Here is a 23700-nt window from a genome sequence, read left to right as displayed (position 1 = left end):
AAACTTCAATTATAGAGAGCAATCAAGTCTTGTTAAAGGCTTCAGTTTATCAGTGGCTGCAGTCACTCCACAAACTGTTAGGATTGGTTACAGAAGTCTTCTCTAGTAGAGGAAGCATGCTCTGCTAAAATATTCTAACATAGCCCAAAATAACTTAAAATGTCTTTCAGACACCTGCAGGTCCATCAATCTTACATTTCAGTTGTGGCTTCGTCAGAATCCCTGCCACTGGTACAGCAGATGATAGTGATAAAGTAGCCCTCTATTCATATATGTTTTAAAAACTTGGACCCATTGTTGGCTATTTGTAATGATAGGGACTGATTGGAGTCTTCTATCCTGATTTTTAGATTTACCTTTCTTAACACTTGGTATGTTATTTTCATGTATAAAACTTTCCTCTGAGTTCTAGTAGGTTACTGAATTCTGTAGTTGAGACACTGTAGAAGACACATGTAAGGCTGAATATTGGCCTTGTCTCAGTCACATGGGGGAAGATGCAGGTTGCTATACAATTGTGCCAACTACAAATGCAAAAAGTATAGAAGTTGATTACTAGTGATGTATGTGCACCTGGAAGATTAAACATACGTGCATACAAGATAATGAAAGAATTGGGTTTTCAATAAGTAATTTTCTTTCCACTTTAATGACTATGAATTAATAATTTCCAAGTTTCAGTTGTCAATATTTCCAATGGAATTTACTCATTTTATGTATTTGCAACTATTACTAAATGTTTGATATGTGCTTGTTTTAGGAACCAAGGTTGGCTAGATTTGAGGCAGGATGAACTGTTTACCCGTTTTGGTTTTTTTTTTTTTTTTCCTGTAGGATCAATAGAATTCTACTGGTTTAATTTCTTTCAAGCTTGAATTTTCAGGATCTTATAAAAAGTATTTTTGTTGTAGAAAAGCTGACTCCTGTAGTTCGATAAACATTGGCTCAGTTTACATCAATTGGTTTTAATACTGCCTTTACTAACTCCTTAATGTTTATTCATGCTGGTCTCTTTAGCACATGTATCTTATTTCAAAGTCTTTCTGCTCACTTGATGAAGCCTGCTGTTTGAGACAGATTATGACTAATCAAATAATACTGTCATGGCTGTGCACAGAGGATCGGCCATTTTAGCTGATTTTATTACAGCGTCATTTTGTAACATCTTTGTGTCCCCATACTGCAGAAACCTTTTGACATGAGCTAAGACTGTTGTGCTCACTGCTGTACACATATTGTCACTGTTCTAGAGAAGTTTAAATGATACAGAGCAGGACAGTATGAAGAAACCAGGCTTGCAGATACTGCTTCATTGGCTACAGCAAGGTTGGGCAATGCTACTACTGTGATATTTGAAGTGCATATGCAGCCAGATCCTTCAAGTTCTTTCATTGTCACCAACACAGATATTCTATTAATAGAATAATAAACTGTGAAATGTGCTATTTTGAACAATTAGTAGGATCCTCTGGCAAAGTGCCTCTGTTGTGGTCTTTCCGTAGATAAAGGGAGCTTTTGCGAAAGATGAGGACAAACATTTTGGTATGACCTGTTGCAGTAGGACAACAGGCTATGTTTTTCAACTAAAAGAAGGTAAATTCAGACTAGATACAAGAAATAATTTTTGGTTTTTTTGCAAGAGAGGTGGAACACATGCTCAGGTTCCCCAGAGAAGTGGTGGATGTCCCATCCCCAGAATCATTCCAGGCCAAGCTGGATGGGGCTCTGAGCAACCTGGTCTAGTGTTAGGTGTCCCTGCTTATGGCAGTGGTGTTGGAACTAGATGATCTTTAAGATCCCTTCCAACCCAAACTGTTCTGGGAGTCTAACAGATTGCATCTTTCCAGTCACATCAAGCAACATGATCTCTTCTTGGTGAGAGCTGCTTCTTTTTATGATGAAGTTCATGGGGAGAGCAGGCTGCCTTGGAGTTCTCTAAATGCAGCTGGTAGTTGCAAACAAAATCAGAAAGTGCAAATATAAAAATACTCCTCTGGGCTCTGGAATATGCCAAAGGCTTCAATCTCACCAGTATATATAAACTCAGTGAATACACAGTACATGCACCCAGCTGTTTTTTGGCATGCCTTTAGACTCCACTGGAACTATTTAGTTTGATAGCAAATGCAATGACGGATACTTTATATTAGCATAAATTTGTTTCTCTGAGACATTTTAATGCCAAAAATATCAGCCATAATTTTTCTTTCCTCCTTCTTCCGTTTCTGATTCTTTTTGGCTTTACCATTGCCAATTTTTAAAATCAGATTTAGCTGTTTTCCTCCCTCCTTTAAAACACTGAGAATTTTTACCATCACCTCTACAGTGTCTCCATACTGAGTACCCACATAATCCAGACAAATCCCCTGCATACAGTGTCGTTAAAAGCCACAGTTATGGGGTTAATTCAGAATGGTCACGAGCCTAGCCCTTCACTGCTTCTCCTAAAATAAATTGTTGCTTATGCTGCTGCCATATGGCCAATGAATATGAGCTTGTAGCCATCTCTTGATTTCCTTGTCCACTCTTTCAAGCGTGCTGACTCTTAAACCAGTCTTCTCCCCCCATGTTATTTGTAGCTTCTCTCCTGAGGGGAGAACTCGGGAAGCATGCAAGTATGTCAGAAGAATAAATGACTTGACTCAGCTGTGCCGTTAGCGTCTCCTGGGTGAATGAAGCGGGGCCTTCCCGTGCTGCAGTGCATCCCTTCAGTGGGGAGCACAGGCTGTGGCCGGGGACTCCTGGCGTGCAGAGCTGGCCTCTAGTGGAAGGTGTCTGCTCCTTCTGATGACCTTGGCTTGAGACATACAGCCCAAAGACTCTTCCCATTCCCAAATTTGCTTTAAACCTGGACTCCTCATCAGCCCTGTGAAAAAACCCAGTGACTTGATTCTGTCTTCAGACTGGTTTGCTGAATACTACAGTTTGGGCTATTAAACAGTAATATAAAGGCACTGAATTAAGGAATTACTCTATTTACTTTCTTTGTGTTTCCCATTGTGCTTGGAGGTTCTCTTGGAATTTGCTGTGAGCGGGTTCTTTCTAATATAAAACTGGGGCAATACAGTATTCTGGTCCATACATCTTAATATCTCTCTGTGCAATCTCAGGTTACATTGTTTAATTGTATATAATACTTTTCTGAAGATCTATAATGAAAATTTGCAGACAGCATGTGAAGGGCAGGATGTAAAATTCTTACTGCAAATATTGGCAGCGATGCAGTGTTCACATAACCAAACTTGGAGGAAGCAGACTAAAACATGGAGTTACCTTGTCGCTGGAACTTAAATAGGGAAGAGAAAAATAAGATAAGAAATCTATAGGTAATGTACAATAAAATTTTATTTATTATCTTTTATAGAGGGATCTCTCAGAAGAAACCAGCAAAACTTTGCTTTATATCTCATCTTGTTTATGAGCTGTTGTAAATTAATTTTTTCAGCCTAGCAGAATAGGCTACTGTAGGAGGTCAGCTCTCCCTTACTGTGTGGGTGAGTGATGCTTTTGGGTGGATTGTGCAGGGGAATCACTGTTGATCCCTCTTTCTGCCTTGGGGTATGAGTTCATGTCATGAGTTTGCCTTCTGACAAGTGATGTTACAAGTGTCTTAAAATCAGCTCGAAATCAGTATATGCTTGGTCCTTAAATATCCATTACAGCATTTTTAGCAACAATGTGCTTTCCCTGTCTCTTAGTTCAACTTTTCCTTAAAAGGTAAAAGTTTTGGCATTTAATCACTGTTGAAGTGGAATTTTGTTTAGTGTTCTTTCATGGTTTAAAATATCACTCTAATTTCTCTGGTTTTAATTTACTCACTGTAGTCCCTAATAGGTACTACTTTGTTTCTAATCTGACCCTTGCTTCCAGTTAGAAATTCATAAGCTGTGCTTGTCCTTTCTGCTAGTTGGCAAATCCAAAAACAATTTGCTATTTTTTTTCATCATGCCTGTATTATTAGAAGTCATGCTTGACTTGTGCTTTTCAGGAGAAGCCTTCAAGAGGAGAGTTTTCTATATCTTCTATGAAAAACATGTTTATGGCAGTGAAAGGGTAGTAGTGCTTTTATGTCTTCTCAAAAAAGACATTGTCTGTTGTGTTGGTTTTTTTTTTATGTTGAGGTATTTACAAGTATAATGTCCAGAAAACAGCTTGTCTTATTATGTTGACATTGCAAAAGATCTTCATAAGCCCTTGGGAGGCAACTTAGCTTCTGAAAGCTTAGTGGAGAATCTGTTAAATCAGCAGAAGAATATTGAATTCCTGGTTGAGATTTGAAAAATGCTTGTTTCCAAAACAGAATATGCTGAATTATGTCTTTCACTGAAACAGCCAGCCAAAAGATGGAAATGTAGGAATAATAAACAGAATGAAAGTATAAGCCTTTGCAAAAACAAGGGGATTTTAATGTGGAAAAATTTACAAGCTTGATTGTATAATAGCATTGCTCTGACTTGAAGAAACAAACTTTTAGAGAATGATATATGTAACTGAGTTTTCGTTGCCAGTTTACTTTGATTTAAGCACTTCACAATGTCTGAAAATACAGACTTTTTGAAGAAGAAATTTTATCTTACTTTCTTTTGTTTGGCTCATTGATATCAAGGTATATGGAGAAAAAGCACTATCCATGTTAATGAAATTTTGCTTTATCTTCTCTCTGATTGATGCTGGTGCTCTCAGAAAAGCAACGACAGGGTATTGCAGCCTGGTCCATATTCTTACTGTGTAGGTTGTATGTTGCCATTGTCTGTTTGGGGAAACAGGACACAATGGCATCACATTGTTCTCTGTGCCATTGAAGTGGATTGTGATTTCCTTCTCTTTCTTTTGTTTGTTTGTTTTCCGTGATGGAGGACTTTTAATTGTATACGTGTCTGCTAAAAATTTGTAGTAAGCTTACATGGTCCAGGATTTCTGTAAAATTGGGTTATAGGCTGGTCATTTAGTTTGGGAACAATGGTAGATGCTACAGAACCTACCCTTTACACAAGCTCTTTTTATTCCACACAACAGTCAGTAAACATTAATGCTTAGGTAATAAAATGCCTTTCAGCATTATTTCCTGAAAAAGTAGGTTGAGATCTGCTGCTTTGATCTCCTTTCACACCATATGCATTCTGCTTTCCATCAGGGCTGACCTGCTGGGCAGCAGCTCAGTGGAGAAGGACCTGCGGATCCTGGTGGACAACAAGCTGTCCATGAGCCAGCAGTGTGCCCTTCCTTGTGCCCAGGAAAGCCAATGGTGTCCTGGGTGCATCAGGAGGAGCACTGCCAGCAGGTCAGGGGAGGTGATCCTGCCTCTCTGCTCAGCCCTGGTGAGGCCACAGCCGGAGTGCTGTGTCCAGTCCTGGGCTCCTCAGGCCAAGAGAGACTGGGAACTCCTGGTCCAGGTCCAGTGGAGAACAACAAAGATGATTAAAGGACTGGAGCACCTCTTGCACAAGGAAAGGTTCAAGGAGCTGGGCCTGTTCAGCTTTGAAAAGAGACAATTGAGAGGGGAATTTGCCAATGTACACAAGTACCTGAAGGGGGAGTGACAAGAGGAAGGATCCAGGCTTTTCTTGGTGGTGCTAAGGAACAAAGAAAGGAATAATGGGCAGAAACTGATGCACAGGAAATTCCAGCTGAATATGAGGAAGAAATTCTTTATTGTGCAGATGACTGAGCACTGTAACAGATTTCCCAGAGAGGTTGTGGTATCTCCCTCACTGGAGATGAAACGTAAACTTTAAGGCATTTAGAGATTTTTGAAGAGCTAAGATTTTAGTTAGAAATAAGTCTTACTAGAGTTAATTAAAATAATAATAATAAATGAGTAGGCCTTGATAAAGTTAGGAGTTAGTAGTTAACTAATAATTGATTGCTTGTCAGCACAATGTTTAGTTAGCTAGGCTTATAATGAAGAATATAGAAACTAACAAATAGCTTTTAGGAACATAAGACAATTGTGGGCCTCCTCTGTTCCGAAACCAATTGAAGACAAGGAATAAGAGTTCTACCAAGAGTTCATTTGTCATACTTGCATTGAAAAGGTAGAAAGGTCAAAACGAGGTGCGGTGTGTATTTGGGAGCTATCCCGCACGCTGCCCGGCGTAGAATAAGCATACACTTTCTAACTTTAAACTGTTAGAGAGTTTTTGTCCGTCACAGTTGGATATCGATACTAGATCAATATCCCTATTTTTTTAATAAATCAGAGATACTACAGAAATGTCTGAATACAGTCCTGTTCAAAGTGCTTTAGGCTGACCCTGTTTGAGCAGGGAGGTTTAATGGAATGACCCATCTTGGTTGCTTCCTTACCCATTTTTTGCAATCATGCACTCAGAGCTGCCATAGTCCCCATAAGCATTTAGTTGACCAAGTACCTTCTTTTAGTAGCTTGATTTTTATTTTTAGTTCTAAGAAAGACCAAAACTTGTTTAGTTATGGGAAAGCTTTTGTACAAAGAAGGGAAAAGTTTTATTATGTTCCCTGGATTGTGGCTATCAGGAGAGGAGAAGACAAGAAACCTGCCAAGGTAAGTAGTCCTAAAAAATTCATAGCCATCCTAGCAAAGTGTATCTGCAGAAGTCATGCTAACATCAGTAAAGTTGTGGTATTTGGCAAGGTAAACTGATTGCCAGATACATCCCTTCCTTGACATAAATAAGCTCTACTAAGGTAAATGATTCTGCCACAAACTAAGGGTGGCACATCTATCAGTAGTTAATATAATGCTTCTCACCTCCAACACCTGGCAAGAATTCATAAGATGGGGCCAGCTTGAAAAACAGAGTGAAGTGAATTACAATTGAGGCTGAAAGCAACTTTTCCACAAAGAATCAATAGAATATTTTCATCTTAAAGGTGCCTTATGGATCTGATATTAGCTTGCTGTAATTTTCTTAAGAGTGATATAAAACATCTTTAATATGCTTCCAACAATCTTGTTAACAAAATCTATTCGTTTTTGGACACATACTGAGTCTTACCAAAGGCTGTGTGCTACTGCCAGACTACATCTTCCCAAGTTCTTACAGAATTCTTCCAAATCTCTGCAAATAAATGTTTTAATTCCCTTGATTACATGATGAAAACTGAACTTGAAGGTGTTTGATTGCATTACAGCATGAGCTGTTATTGAGGGACTGAGTAATTGGGCCAGTAAATATGTATCACAAGGGGAATGATTCTGCATGTACTGAATTCCAATCTTCTTATATCAAGAGGGTTTTTTTTATTCTACCTTTTTAATTTTATCATTAAAAACAAATATGTTAGTTTTCAATCAGTACGTAAGGCAAAGGCATGAAGGTTCTTAGTTTAGCCTCACCTTCCATGTTGACAGCGAAGTAAATAGGTTAAATTAAGGCTGCAGTAATAAAACTCTAATATTAGTGTTGAGCATCTACAAGATTGGTTAATGAAAGAATATAGAGTGACTTCATCATAGCTGCCTAATGTGAACTGGTATTTGTTGACCAAGAGCTTCTGCATACAACTTACAGTTTCACTGATGAGGAGTAATTTTTCAAGTTGTGTCCTATTTTGCGTTTGAAGCAGTAAGTATCTTTGTTTTAGATTCAGGAGGCAGTGATCCCTAGTGTGACAAGCAGATAAAATCCTGCCTGTGTGTGGTTTTGTCTATCTGAAGTTGGTTTGCCCCTTTGAGTTCAGTGTCAGAGGGCAGTCTGTCTGTGTATAATACAACATGCTTTTTATTTCTCAAGAAGCCATGCTGATGAAGTGTTGCACTGTTTAGAACATATTTGTGATTGCTCTCCAACTACTGCATAGAGATCAAGGCAGAGGGAGGGAAACAAGTACATCCTGGTTGAATTGAATTTTGTTTTGTGTCCAGTACCATCTATGATAGCTTATTTATCAACCTTAATAGATGACAGAAATGTTATAAATACTAGATTTTTGTAAGAGAGTAACTTCTACAAATTCTTCAGTTCTTTGTAGAGATGATTTGTTTAAGCATGGAACTGAGGACATGGACATTAGCTCTAAGAACTTTTTTTTTTTTCTTTCTAAAGGCTAAGTTCATCCTGGCTTTGCAAAAATTTTTAATTGCTGAGCAGTTGTTGTTTATTTATTAATAAACATAATTTTATAAATATTGGTTGTATGAGAATCCTTAAGTATCTGGACTGTTAATTCCTACTTCAAGAAGAAATGTGCTTAAATATCTCTTATGTACTAACGGAATCTCACACTGGGTTAGGTTGGGGGGATCCACCATGGGTCATTCAGTCCAACCATCCTGCTCAAGCAGGGTTGCCATTGAACATTTTGCACAGGATTGTATCCAGACATTTCTTTAATATCTGGACCCCTCAGTTTAGGAAGGACATTGAGATGCTTGAATGCATCCAGAGGAGGGCAACAAGGCTGGTGAAGGGTCTGGAACATAAATCCTGTGAATAGCAGCTGAGGGAGCTGGGGATGTTTGGCCTTGAAAAAGGGAGGCTCAGGGGAGAACTTGTAATTCTCTACAACTACTTGAAGGGTGTCTGTAGGGAGATGGGGGTTTGTTTCTTATCCCAGGCAGTCTTAAGCTGCACCAGGGGATGTTTAGGTTAGGCATCAGAAAAAAATCTTCACTGGAAGAGTGACTGGGCACTGGAATCATCTGCCCAGGGAGGTGGTGGAGTCACCATCCCTGAATGTGTTTAAAAAAAGACTGGACATGGTACTCGGTGCCATGGTGTAGTTGATGGGGAGGTGTTAGATTATGTCATAGGTTGGATTTGATGATCTCAGAGGTCTTTTCCAACCTAGATCATTCTATGATACTGGTGAGAGAGACGCCACAACCTCTCTGGGAAATCTGTTACAGTGCTCAGTCATCTGCACAATAAAGAATTTCTTCCTCATATTCAGCTGGAATTTCCTGTGCATCAGTTTCTGCCCATTATCCCTTTCCTTGTTCCTTAGCACCACCAAGAAAAGCCTGGATCGTTCCTCTTGTCACTCTCCCTTCAGGTACTTGTGTACATTGGCAAATTCCCCTCTCAATTGTCTCTTTTCAAAGCTGAACAGGCCCAGCTCCTTGAACCTTTCCTTGTGCGAGAGATGCTCCAGTCCTTTAATCATCTTTGTTGCTCTCCACTGGACCTGTGTCAGGAGCTCCCAGTCTCTCTTGGCCTGAGGAGCCCAGGACTGGACACAGCACTCCAGCTGTGGCCTCACCAGGGCTGAGCAGAGGGGCAGGATCACCGCCCCTGACCTGCTGGCAGTGCTCCTCCTAATGCACCCAGGACACCACTGGCCCTCCTGGGCACAAGGAAGGGCACACTGCTGGCTCATGGACAGCTTGTTGTCTATCAGGATCCGCAGGTCCTTCTCCACTGAGCTGCTGCCCATCACGTTGGCCCCCAGTCTGTACCAGTACATGGGGTTATTCTTCCTCAGATGCAGGACCCTGCATTTGCCTTTGTTCAATTTCAGACGGTTCTTCTCTGCCCATCTCTCCAACATGTTGAGGTCCTTCTGAAGGGCTCCACAGCCCTCTGTGATATTGGCCACTCTTTCGTGTCATCAGTGAACTTGCTGAGGTGGTATCTTATGTCTTCCATCCAAGTCATTGATGAACAAGTTAAACAATACTGTGCCCAGTGTTGGACCTTGGAGGACACCACTAGTGACAGGTATCCAACTAGACCTTCTGCCACTGATTACAACCCTCTGGGGTCTGCCATTCAGCCAGTTCTCAATCTATCTCACTGTCCACTCATCCATGCACACTTCCTGAATTTGCCTGTGAGGATATTGTGAGAGATGGTGTCAAGTCTTGCTGAAGTCTTGATAGACAATATCCATTCTCTCCCTGCATCCATCCAGGTATTTGATTCATCACAGAAGTCAATCAGGTTCATCAAGTGTGATTTACCTTTAGTGAATCCATGCTGACTATTCCTGATCACCTTCTTGTCATCCATGCAGATAGAGATGGTCTCCAAAATGAGGTGCTCCCTCACTTCTCCTGGGACTGAGGTGAGGCTGACTAGCTGGTAGTTTCCTGGGCTCGCTTTCTTGCCCTTTTGAAGTTCAGGGTGACATTTGCTTTCTTCCAGTCTTCAGGCACCTCTCCTGATCAACAGGACCTTTCAAAGATGATCATGAGCTGCCTTGCTGTGGTGTCCACCAGCTCTCTCAACAGTTGTGAATGCATCCTCTCAGGGCCCATGGACTTCTGGATGTCAAGTCTGCTTAGGTTTTTTCTAACCCAGTCCTCCTTTACCGGGGAAGAGTCATCTTTACAATAGTCATTTACCCTTCCTGGTCTTCTGATCTGGGTCAGAGATTCCTGAGGAACAGTCTTGTCAGTGAAGACCAATGTGAAGAAAGCATTCAGTAACTCTGCCTTCTCTGCTTCCTGTTTTCATTATAACTTCTGCCTTTCTGAGCATTATGACCTCTAAATCAGACACCTTCACAAGTGATGAAGAATTATTCACAGAACCACTGTATATCCTGAGTTGGGAGGGACCCACAAGGATTGTGAAGTCCAGCTCTTACATGAATGGCCCACACAGATATTGGACCCACAACCATGGCATTATTGGTACCATGCTCTAATCATCTGAGCTAATCTCAGGGTCATTGTTTCAGCCTGTGGGAACCTGTTCTGGTAAAGACACTAATTTACTTCCAGTGGTTGCAAGGAATATGCATCTCATGTGCTTTCAGATTCATAATGGAGTACTTTCTCTAGGGTGTTGGATTTTTTTTTTTTTAAGGTATATGCTAGCTACATTTTAAAAATAATATTTCTTACATTGTTTATTTGTGACAGGAGAGTTTCTCCCCTTCAGATGTGACCTTTACTTCTGATACAATGGCAGCATGTTCTTTAGGAGATATATGTGCACTTGAAACTAAATGATGCCTAGGCTACTACAAGCAAGGAATTGTTTTACTAAATCATAAGAGCAATCTTGATATGACTGTAGTAAATTTGCAAACGGGTATAGAAGTACAGGAAAAGTGATTAGTTATCCTCTAATTTCAATGTTGTTCTGTCAGAAGCTAGTTTAAGCCATTTACAGGACCCATGAGGGACTTAAGATGAGTTGATCTGATAAACAGTTCCAGTTTTTTTAATCTTTTGAAGAACTCAGTTCCAGTAATCATCCCTTTTTTTCCCCCTTTCCTTCCTTTGCTGAAGGTCATCACATTCCAGTTTCCTAGATGAAAGGACATTACCAGAATCATTGCACAATTTCTATGCAAGAAGAATTGGCAGGGTGGTGTCTGATCTGGCCTTTTTTGCATGGTTTTAAAAATGTAGCTACATACTGCCAAAAAATCCAGTTACTGGAGAATTTATGCAGTCCTGACAATTTTTCTAGGCCTACAGTTGAGCAGATGTGGACAAAGCTCTAACCTTCAGGAGATGCTTGGGCTTGGAAGGAATTTAGAAGTCCTGTTTTCAGTGCACTGTTTGGGTTTCGAGTGGGATTAGCAATGATACCTACTGACTGCTGTTTCCAGCACTGCTTGGTTTGTCTTTGGGGTCCCAGAAAACATGGTGGAACTGTACTAGCAATTAACAGCCTGCTACACCAGTGGTTACCAATGCGGCTGAACCAGAAAATGTTGGTAGAGCCGAACACTGGATATATGCTTGTTGCATAATATTGCAAACCCTATTCAGTTAGCATATAGAATCACTCTTCCAAGTGTAAGGAGTAGGAGACTAAACATGTTGAAGTACAGAGAAGAGTACTTGCACCAAATGCAGGGAGAAAGGCAAGCAGAGGACAAGGAACCTGTGCTCGATTTTTGTGTGATTCCTGGTGCTTTGCTTCACCACAGCTACAGTTCTCTTCAGATGGTAATGACATGTGATGGGTAGTGAGCCATTGGGTAGAGATGCCACTGAAGATATTTTCAAGTTCTTGGTAATATTATTGTAAGTTTTTAAATAAGTAATAATTTCATTAAATTACTTGCTAGCTCTAGAGTGAAGTAAAAGCTGATAGCCTTTTGAGACCTGCAAACCTAAAGAAGGCAACACCTTCCAAATCTGTCAGTTGCTTTTTATAGGTGATTATATCTCTGTAGAGAACTGAAAGACTCGTTCTTGAGACTTGTTTACATCACAAAGCATTCTTCAATCTATAAGGACAAATCTAGAATCATAACCTGGTTTTATTGGTAGGAGTTTAGGGAAGACTGTGAAGCAGTTGCCAACTACAAATTAAGATGGCCCTTTAATCTTTAGTCTGGAAGGCTCCCAAGAACATGGAAAAGGGTGTGAATGTATAGAGGGGGAAACCATACAGGTGATGATATTCCTTCTGCTTCAACACTGTAAACTCCATGCTTCATGGGAACACAGAGAAGATGTATATATGGCAAAAGCTGCATTCCTTGTCCTGCGAGAGGGGCGGATCACTGCGGCTGTGTATGTTACCTTACTACTTGTGAAAACTGATTTGTATTTTGTACAATTGTACGTCACTGACCTGACATATCAGAAATTGTTGCATTTCTGTGTAGGAGATGTGCAGATGAAGCTTTCTCAGAAGATACCAAAATAGCTTTTTTCCTGCATGTAGTTTGCTGTGGACACTTGTGTATTTATTGATTGGCTCAATATTAGAAATGCAAGTAGTGGCCTTTGGCCCACTATTTTTAGTATCTTGCAGTAAGTTTGGTTCTTTTTGTTTTATTGAGTTTGTTTCTTCTTCTCAACTTAATTTTGCAGTCTGGGTTATTTAAAATTAACAAATAATTGGTCTGAAAACATAAGAGAAAGCTGGGTCTGCAGCAGAGGATCTGATCTGATGTGAATAAATTAAAAATGTAGTTTCATAAGTTCAAGAAGCCTTTGTGTTTTACTGAAATCTTACTGCTTTTTGGGGAAGAGGAATTAAGCTTCTGGAGAAATTCTGGGGGAGAAAATATTAAGAAATAATAGTGTTAATGAAGAAGAGATGTCTTAAGTGGCAGTCAGTGCTATTAAAAATACCAGCTTCTACCTACTAATGATGGGCCAAGTTTTACAAACTTAACAGGTTTCACTTCTTTTTCTTATGCTATGCCTTTGATGGGGTTTTTCTTTTGATTGCCTGTTTGTGGGTGGAATGTCTGATACTCTTGGCACCAAATAATTCATAGGTTCTTAAAATTACATTTGTTCTGGCCTGGAGCAGAGCTGTGTGGGTGTTGGATGTTTCTTTGAGACCTGGCATTCCTGTTAGTTAATCACCTTACGTTATCTACAACTTTAAAGGAAGACGATGAATGTCTGGCAGCCACCTTCACTATGTGGCACAGATATGCATGCTGTACATTTAATGGTTCTGTTTATGAATCACCTGCCCGGGCAAGGTAGTGTTTGGGTAATCAGTTATCCAGAAATATACTCCGTGGACAAGAGACAAGTAAGTTAAGTGTTACTTATTATAGTCTCATCGAAGGCATAGTGCTTAATCTTGTAAGCACATTAGAGTATTAGTTGATAAGAAATGTATTATGATCTGCTTAAGTTAGATGATGTGAACCTTTTTCTGGGCAATCCAGGAACATAGTGCAGTGCACTAGACTAGAATTTAATTAACTGATAAATAGGTTGTTCTGTACATGTATCTGAACATTTGAAATATTTAAATTGTACTAGCTGTCTAACGTCCTGTGTACTAATTTTGACAAATATCAAAGAATCCCTACAGAAATGGCTGAATACATGAAACATTGGCTGCTGCCACTTAACTGAAGTGAGCTGGATTATCAGAAGTAATCAGTTTAATTTAAACCCAGCTCATTTTAACTGAAAAAGGTTAGGGAGCAGCCACGTGATAGTTCAGCAAAGAGATCTAAAGAGGAAAGTAGTAATTTACAATAATGCAGACAAGCAGGATAAAACATGGTGAACAACACCAGCTGATTCAATAGGTTTTCCATTAATTATTCAAAGTGTAAACAAGCTCTTCTTCAATATGCAGTTACAAGTGAATTCTGAGAAAACTTTGAATGTTATTTAAAAGCAGGTAACTGCCTTTTTTTTTTTTGCCAGGTACCTCTTGATTGAAAGAAAACCTGATATGGAAAAACTAGGCAGTGCTTGGACTTGATAGTTATGCCATTTAATGGTCCATTCAGACTTGTCAGAAAATGCTTGATTATTCTTGGTTACATGAAGGAGAAGAAAATACAAATCCCAATTTGCATTTATTTTTAACACTTCCATAAGTACAAGCAGGACATTAATGTCTTGTAGTTTAGTTTGAGGGCTTGTATTGCAGTTATGGATGTGACTTATGACAACTGAGTTCAGTCTCACCGTCAATTCCTTCCTAGGGAGAGCACGTGTGCAGCAGCTAGCAGAGAACACAAGATATTTCAGGAGACGACTGAAAGAGATGGGCTTTATCATCTATGGAAATGAAGATTCCCCTGTTGTGCCTCTGATGCTGTACATGCCAGCAAAAATTGGGTATGAGAGCATAACTTGTTACATCTTCTTTAAAGCTAGATTGGTGTAAGAATATGAAGAGATTTCTAAATATAAGAAAATATTTGTTTGATTTTTGCTTTTGTGATCATTACTGAGTCCTATAAAATATAGAAACTTCTATAAGTGATCTTGAGAAAATCGAGGCTTGTATCTTGGGGCATCAAGAAAGCACTTGGGGGAAGCAATTTTGCCTCTCTGTGTCACGTTTTAAAGGTTGGGTTGTGCGTTTCCATTTAATTTATATGTAAAGTGTATAAATGTGCTAAAGAGGAGCTGAAATTGAATAACATTAAAAGTCACTGGAGGAAGTCTTACAACTAGGTCCTGGATCAGAAGGAGCCAACATTTTTACTGATGAACTCTGGAAATTTGAAAAGGAAAAACAGCGGGGGTGGGACATGGTGGGACACAACAACATGTATTTAATGAATCCAGAGTTTTTAAGAGGTCTAGATATAATCACTCAGGTAGCACATAGGTTTATAAATTCTTGCCGTTTTGTGGGGTGCTGTGTGGATAATTAAGGCTAAAATTCTACAAAGAAGATACATAAAGTATATACTAAAATTTTTGTCAATATAAACAAAAACCTAATTTCAAGGATGGCTTGGCTTTGATTGCCAAAGCCATCCTTTTCAGGGTCTGTATAATACAGCGCTCAATCAACACTTTCAAATTTGGAAAACATAATTTAATGTTACACTGTACTGAACATCTCTATTGCTTGACTAGCTCAGGCGTCAGTCTGGCACTTTTTTGAAGCTAGATACCCTTGTTCTTCACCCTTCTCAGTGTAACAGAGTTTTAAAAGGCCTGTTACCTTTATGGATGCAGCAGACTACAGGTCCAGCACACAAAGGCAGCTGCTTCCACTGCCGAGCTTCTCTACCAGTAAATACAATCTTTTCCTTGGAAATGTTCATGGAAATATTTATTAGCTGAGCAGTTGGGCTAGTATCTTACTTAAAATGAGCAAGGAACAGAGAGCTGTGATGAGAGCTGGCCCTTAGGATCTGCATTGCATTGACTTGATCTTTTCTTTGTCTCTTGTAGCCTGTTTTTAAAATAGTTTGCGAGTAATAAAATGGATACAAAATAAAGTGTGTCAGGATGCACCTATTTATAAGGAAAACATTGGTGGCAGAAAATATAAAGACCTAGTAAAATAATGTTATTTTTATATGTCCTTATAAACCTCTTAAGTTCATTGCTACTTCTCACAACAAGGTCTGGTCAAAAGGGATTAAGCATTTCCTGTGGCCTGTAGAAACACCCCCAGCTGCGCTGCCATTACAGATCTGATCAAGATCTTTGTGTTTCTCATTGTATAAGTCACAGTCACTACTTTCTTTAATCTCCTTAAGAATTTGTTTTGTTGAAGATAGTGTGTGACAGTTGCATGATATTTTTACACTTTCCTTAAACATATTAGGTATCATGTTACTATATATTATCTCAATTTACTGTGTTGATTCAGTGGTTCCCGTGATACTTATAAAGTGGTGCATTCTGTGATACAATAATGTACTTTAATAAAATTAAATTCATGAAAACAAAACATCTTGAAATTGCAGAAACATCCGCTTTTGGGGCATTGCAGCATGAGGGGTTCCTTGTATAGTCAAACTTCTGAGCCAAAATCACTCTTTCCTTTTGGAAAGATTTCCAAGCTTAGGTTACAAATCCATTTAGAAACAGCCTGCTAAAAGACCAGTCTCTGCCACATATAATCTTTCATTTTTGTTAGAACTTAATACACTGAAACCTTTTGAGAAGGACCACCTTGGGATTGAATTTTAAAAAGGCTTTTGTGAGCAGGCTTTTCTGCCTCTAAAAAGAAAGCACTGGAAGCTCCAAACTGTGAGGTGACAGCCTTGCTGCAACAAGGCCTGTGTGGGTTACCATACTGAGTTCTTCATGCTCCTGCTTTGCCACCACTGGAATAACTTGACGTGACGATCTTGTTCTCTCTGCAGCGCGTTCGGCCGTGAGATGCTGAAGCGGAACATCGGTGTTGTGGTTGTGGGCTTCCCTGCCACCCCCATCATCGAGTCCAGAGCCAGATTCTGTTTGTCTGCAGCTCATACCAAAGAGATGCTTGATACTGTAAGTGTCTCATCTTGTCTTTCTTCTGCTCGTGCCTGCTAATAAACAGATACAATTGTCTGGTTTTGTACACTGGGTCAATGTTTGGTACATGACATAGTTTAACCTAATCTTCAAAGCCCTTTGCAATAGAGCTGGCAGTGACTCCATCTCTTTCCTTGCTTTAACAGTGTAGAATGGCTGTTTAGAGTGAATCTCAGGACTTTTCTTGTTCTGTTCTAAAAGGAGATATTCTCATTCCTGTGAGACATTGCTTTTTACTCTCTTCAAAGGCCATACCTTGCATTGAACTGGTTAGAAGGAAACATTTTGCATCTTCTGACCCTAGATGTTAATGGCCTGAGAACCTCCAAAACATCTATATTCCTCTCAAAAGGAAGCACATGATTGCTAGTGAGAATTTTTATTCCAGAGATTACTATTACTGTTCTTGTTTAAAGCTTCAGAGCGCTGTATCTTAAATGCCTCTGTCCTAGTGAGTCTGTACTACATGCAATGCCTTACTTACTCCTACCAGCACTTGCAGAGGGAGTGGAGGTCTCTTTGAAGGAGGCCAGCATCAGTTAGGAGATGCTGCCTTCAAAAAGTAAGGACGGGTGGTTACTTTCTGACTAACAGAGTTCAAAGAGGATGTAAACTAGGTAAGAGAGTAGACTCTGTCCTATTCAGAGACCTACATGAAAGTATCCCATAGGATGCAGTCTCAAAGAGCAGAGGTGGCCGGGACAGCTGATTGATTTTCCCTCCTCACTCCTTCCCTGAAGAATGATCTATCCTGACTTAAAGGAGAGGAAATGTGGTGGGAAGCCTGCATGAATGAACAAACCAACAAAAATATATCATGAAAGTGTATAAGAGGTGCAGGCACAGACAGGTGACCAAGGAAGAGTAGAGAGACAGTCCAGAGCACGCAGAGATGGGGTCAGGAAAAACAAAGCCCATCTGAACCTCAGTCTGTCAAAGGACATCAAATGTAGCAGGCAGAGCTTTTATGGGGCATTAGTAGCAAGAGAAAGAGTAGAGAAAATGTGGAGGACTGCTGCTGAATGGCACAGGGAATCAGGCGAGAAATGTGTGCAAGAGGTAAGGGTACTCAGTGCCTTTGTTGTCTCAGTCTACTGGTGAGACTTAGGAATCCTGAGAGCATGAGATTAGTGGAAAAGTATGGAGCAGTAAAGACTTAACTTTGGTGTGAAGGAGACTCCAATAAGGGAACATTTAAACAAAATCAACATGCACAAGTCCATGGGACCTGATGAGCTGGATCCACAAGCATTGAGGGAGTTGACTGTCGCTGCAAGGCCACTCTTGATTGTCATCTTTGGAGGAAGAGTTTGTGGTGGCTGGGAGAGGCTCCTGAAGACTGGAAGAAAGCCAGTGTCACCTTCTCCTTGAAGAAGGGCAAAAAAGTGTAAGGAACTGCAGGTTGAAAAGCCTTGCCTTTATCTTGAGAAGATTGTGGAGAAAAAAAATCTTGAAACTATTTTTGAACATTTTGTGGACAAGATGATTGGGAGTAGTCACTGGGTTCGAAAGGGAAAATCATGCCTCATGTCCAAATATGATCAGGTGGTAACACTTCAATATGTGAATAGCAAATAGGATATATAACAGATATGTACTAATGTCTTATAAAAAAAATAGACTCAACCTTTTCACACTTGACTGCTACAAAACTCACATAAAAATCAACAGCTTAAAATTGCAAGCTTTTTATATTTAATTTCTGTTAAAAAAATAGTAAGGTAGTGTGTGATGTGAGCAGTTTCGTAATGTATGTGTAGTGTCATTGAGTAGTGTCACCCTGCTGTGTATCTGTGATGCTGTACATGCTGCTCCTGAGTTATTTCTGCCTGTGAGAGGTTCCCGAACACTCCAGCAACAGACTGCTTAAGGAATCCCTTCCCAGCTACTTGACCCACTACTCTTCCCTTAACTATCTCAGTTTAGTTGTTTCTGTTCCAAATAAAGGTTTGGAACCAGTACATTCAGAGAAGACCTTCTCCTTTGCTTCTCTTTGCCCTGTGTACAATAAATAGTACCAGACTTGGCTCAGAGTGTGGTAATAGACCTTAGTTCATTGCCACAAATGAGGGAGCAGTAACTGCTGGGACAGGTGGGCGTGGAGTAGGGATGAATAGCTAAGTGATGGGAGGAAGGAAAATAAAGAAAACTGAAGTCTCTGAAATAATACTGCTGCAAATTGAGCTAAAACTGAAACTGTTCAAACTTGATGTGCAGGCACTACCTGAGCAATTGTGCAATTTTACAGTTGGTTAGGTTCTTGGTCTTCTCTTTTAGTGACTAGCTGGGGCCTTTGCCATAATAAGCTGCTTTAGTAGGGTCTGTATAAATACCACATTTGCGCTCTTCCAAAATCCATCTCTAACTTTTATTACTCTGGTTTAAAAACCTCTTTTCCTGTCAGTTCTTTCTGCATTTTCCAAAAAACGTTTCAAATTTTGTGCACTTAACATAAGACTCATTGCTAGAGTACCTCTATAAGTGTTAAATGTACTAAATTAGGAAATGCTTGTTCAATATATTAGAGCTTGTCTGCTAAGAAAATTAATCCAGAGCAAAATGAGGTGTGAGTTTTGAAGTGAATGAAGAAATCCTGATTTAGCTCAGTATGTGGAGGCTTTTTTCCAAGTTAGTGTAACCCCCTTTATGGTTCAAAATAGCTGCATGCTCAGAACCCAGAACATTGGCAGGAGGAGTTAATAAGGAGCAAGTCTTCGTGTCAGTGACTTTGTGCAGTGTTTCCTTGTGATGCAGTGAAAAGGGATTGATTTCAGGCAGCTAATCATTAAGGCAGACCTCAGGTCTAATCCCTTTTGCTAACTGTGGCAACAATATCCAGGAGGAGGAAGAACTAAAATTAATGGACTTGGGGAGAGCTGGCAGACAGCTTCTTTAAGTCACTGAAAGAGGAGACAACTTGGTATCCCATCTGTGTATTCATGGATGCTAACTAGGGCTCTTGTGGTATTTTTTTAAACAAAACTTATTCATGTTTGAAGCATAAGGAAGAGAAGCTTGTCTTGCAAATAGTGATATTTGTAATGCTTCCTTGTTCTTATTAAATACACCCACATGATAAGGAACAGTTCTTAGTTAAAATTTTAACTGTTTTATGTAAATAAAACTTCCTTGCCTAAAAATATTTGGCTTAGGATCAGAGTGAAGTCCCTCATAACCTGCATCGCTGTGGGCTGTGCTTTCTTTTCAGTGATGAAAAATATATTACACTCTCCTAAAGTCAGAGTACACCACTGCCATTTCCTTTGTAGTCTTTGCTGGTCACATGGTCCTTTTTGTTTTAAATTAATAAAATCCTAAATCTGCATTCAAGAATAACAGTTAACATACTCTTTCAACAGAAATTCAGCTTTAAATTGTTTCCATATGGGATCTTTACTTAAGGCTCTGGCAGACTGTGCCCACACTTTTGTTTTGTTTTGTTTTGTTTTTACTGAGGTCCAACTTCTGGGTTTGTCGTTCCCCCAAATTTTAGAGTGCAGAGGTTTTTGCTGCCAGATACAACAAGCATGAAGGGCCATTGTTTAAAGAAACAAAAACTTGAACTATCCATCTAGGAAGAGAAAACATGTAGAGCTATTAACCCCATCTTCCAGCTGTCCTCAAGAGAGAAGCGTTTGATGCAGATTGGAGCATCAGTGTTGAATTAGTGACATTCTGAAGCAATGCTGAATGTACCTATCTCAATAAATTTACAATTCAGGGCAGTGAAGAATGCCAACCTTTGAATTTAAAAAAAAATCATATTGGACTTGGAAGTGATCTTCTAATTAATTTTTGTCACCTGCCTATAAAAAATAACTAGCATAATGTGCTATCACAGACTTGTCTGCAACAGCTGATTTATTTTGTACTTTGCTCTAGGAGTGTTCTGTAGAGAAATGAAGTTTAGGATTTGACTTTTAATAAGACCCTATTGTGTGTGGACCAATGTCTTATTAGAGATTGCAATATAATGGAAGTATGATTAACTGCACTGGGACTTCCCTAATTTCTTACGCAAGCAGATGTTTGATCTCTGATAAACTTCATAATATTTGAGTTCAGGTCAAAATGGTGAAAGGCTGTGCTAATTCAGTAGAATGTTCTGGGTCATCAGTTGCTTGAGTGCAGCCTTTGTGGCAACCTCAGTGGGACTTGCTTTCCATGGAGAAAATGCTTAGGGTCCTACCCAAAATAACTTTTTATTTCCTTAAATTGTCTGGCAAAAATATCCTGTGCCATGTTGTTTATGACACATAGCTTTCATCTCTAGTTGTATATGGACAATGCAAATTAACCAAATATAAATATAACAAAGGCAGCTATAGAACTTGTTAGCTCATTATTGTAGTTTGTCTTTGCTATTTTGCAGTTTAAAAAATACAACAGATCAGGTTTAGTAACACAGGTTGTTTTCAAACTGAATGATGCATAAGGAGGAGTCAAACTTCAAACAAAATGTACAATTTTTTTTCTATTTCAGCTTTATTACCTCCAGGACGGGAAAATCATTATTCTGTTTTTCTATCTATGAATAGTCATGGGGTTTGCTGGATATTATAATCCTAATCTGGAACTGGAATAGTCAGGTGGATGCATAGGCACTCTCAGTTAAGTGACCAGTGCTGTTTATGTGGTCTCAAAATTTCTGAACACTAAAAAAAAAAAAAAATCCTGTGCACTTCTGAAGGTACTGGCTTCTAGCACAGTGAAATCTCAAGTAAAATGGCTGTCAGAGTAGTCTGCAGGCATGCATAAAGGAAGATGTATGGATAACTTGCATCTGTCTCCTCTGCTGATCTACTCTGGTCTCTTTGTCAGGCTTTAAAAGAAATCAATGAAGTTGGGGACCTTTTGCAACTGAAATATTCCCGTCGCCGTTTGGTACCTCTCTTGGACCGGCCGTTTGACGAGACAACATATGAAGAAACAGAAGACTGAACTCCCTCCATGTGCCTCAGTGGGAGGGACACAGCCCATGGGACACTCCATGGCACACAGGCCACAGCATCTGTGAACAACACACTTATGACTGTTTAGTATAAGAGACATTTCCTCACAATACTGAAGTGGCCACATCAGCTCTAAATGGCATTTTGTAAATAGGGAGAGGAGAAAAAAATTCTTTGATTTCTCTGTCTTCAGGGTCTGGCCCTAGAGGTGCTTGGCTTTATTTTTTTCTTCTTGCTTTTTTTTTATTTATTTGTCTCAATGAGTTCACAGCAACCTAAGTTGGCTGTGGCTGATTAGTTCAGACTTTGTATGCACCATTGCCCTCCCAAATGCTGGCTGAGATGTTGTGAGCATGTGTGACGCTGGCATGGCAGCATTATCAGTGTCACTGCTAGGTGTCTGATCTTCCCAATAAGGAATGAGCTGACCTGTATGTTTCTGGAGACTTCCTAGAGAAACTGTTGATTGCTAACTTTGACATATTTAACAAGATGGATAATCAACCAAAGTTGTTTTTTTCATTTGCAGTTACTTATGTTTAAAACTTGAATTTACCCTTTTTAAAATAAATGTGTTGTTGACATGTCGCTGACAGGACCATTGTTCCCAAACATTATTTAGTTTTGTAAGCCATAGGCAGAAGGACTTCTGGAACTGTAGCCTCTTTTCCTTCACAGTATGGATACCAGATTGTCTCCTGGTTTTGACACTAATTGTCCCTTTGATAGAGGGTAAGTGATGGAGAAGGATTTGTTTTGTTTTGTTTTTAATACTTCTGTTTAAAAAAAGGAAAAAAATATGGGTTGTGTATGTGTTGCTTTCTCATCTTCAGGTTAGTTTCTCTTGCTTTAGAATTATGACAAAGTCATGAACAAGTCACCAACTCCTAGAAGGGAGCCTTAGGGTTTAAACAAACTAGAGCAAGTCTCATGCTTAGTCTTAAGACTAAGCCCCCTCAATAAGCAGGCCTATACAAGGAATGACTATTTGGAGAACCATTTATTCCATGCAGATCTGTGAAAGACTGCTGCCCTTTGCTATGCTAACTCACTGTTTCTTTGTCATCTGAGATGGTCTTCACTGGCCCTGTTACGCATATGGATAGCTTGAGTCTTGTAGTCATACATTACATTTTGGCTGGCCAGCAAAGTCCCCATTGGCAGCTGCATATCTGTAGGTCTTCCCTGAAGAGAGAGAATGTCCTCACAATTGCGTTTAGTTTGATATCTTTATTCTTTTGTACTTCTGTTACTGATCAACACTGCTCAAATGAGTGTTCGCTGAGCCAGTTGCTGTTTGAAGTCTTTATCTGCAAGTTTCATACTGTCCCTCTGTTTCAAATAGATGCCTTTGCTTTCATACACCTTAGAACTGGTCTGCTACTTAGTCTTTACATCTTGAATTCTTTCAGTGAACAAAATGGATCAACAAAAAGGTACCAAAAGTTTTAAATATGAGTCAACTGCGGTATAGTTTGTTTCTGTGTTTTATATTTAGACATACATTATTTCTGTAAAGATAGTAAAATGATAACATTGTGTCAATTGGTTTGGGCCAGCTCTTCAGTTTGGGTTAGGAAGATACTTTTTGGAGGTTACTGGGTTTTAGAAACAGACTGATGGTCATAATACTAAAGCAGAGAGCAACTCAAAGCTCTTTGTGTGGTGCTGAAAAAAAGAATTCATTCTTTTAAAGTTCTTTAATGTTCACTCTGCAACTAACAGGGAGGGAGTGTTTTGGCCACTAGAACCAAGCAATTCTGCAAATACATGTGGTGAGTTAAAGCAGAATTGGCTTCTATTTTATAGACTATCTAACTTCATGCATTTATAGATCTTGTTACATTTTAATGTAATGGAACTTCAAAACACTGGTTCATTTTTTTACCATTGAATTTCAGAAATTTAATTATATGAGAAGAACTGAAATTGACTGTTTGAAAATAGGTCCAGTTAACTGTTTCTGTCTTAGTCCATTAATGTTGGTTGGCTCTTCTTCCGAAGCTGAGTGAGTGCGGAGTCTGAGAAGTCTGTATGTGCAGCTTGGATAGCTATGAAATAGTCTCATGTTTTCAGGCAGAGTTAATAAACAGCAGTTAGCTGAGCTTACTTTCTCACTCATGTTCTGCCCAGGACTAGCTCTAACATTCCAGTAGATTA

General features: G+C 39.4%; 1 protein-coding gene across 1 annotated transcript in view; it reads left to right on the top strand.

Annotated features, from left to right (window-relative positions):
* Positions 1–22138, top strand: part of SPTLC2 (serine palmitoyltransferase long chain base subunit 2) — a 73086-nt gene extending 50948 nt beyond the window's left edge. The window contains exons 10-12 of the mRNA XM_030274767.4: positions 14302–14437; positions 16435–16564; positions 21410–22138. Coding sequence (XP_030130627.2) covers positions 14302–14437; positions 16435–16564; positions 21410–21529 — 386 coding nt within the window. The 3' untranslated portion in view covers positions 21530–22138. The remainder of the gene's footprint in view (positions 1–14301; positions 14438–16434; positions 16565–21409) is intronic.
* Positions 22139–23700: the final 1562 nt, after the last annotated feature.

Source organism: Taeniopygia guttata, chromosome 5 (assembly GCF_048771995.1).
Source record: "Taeniopygia guttata chromosome 5, bTaeGut7.mat, whole genome shotgun sequence".
NCBI lineage: Eukaryota > Metazoa > Chordata > Aves > Passeriformes > Estrildidae > Taeniopygia > Taeniopygia guttata.
Note: the sequence above shows the minus strand (reverse complement) of the source record. Positions and strands in the feature narration are given on the sequence as shown.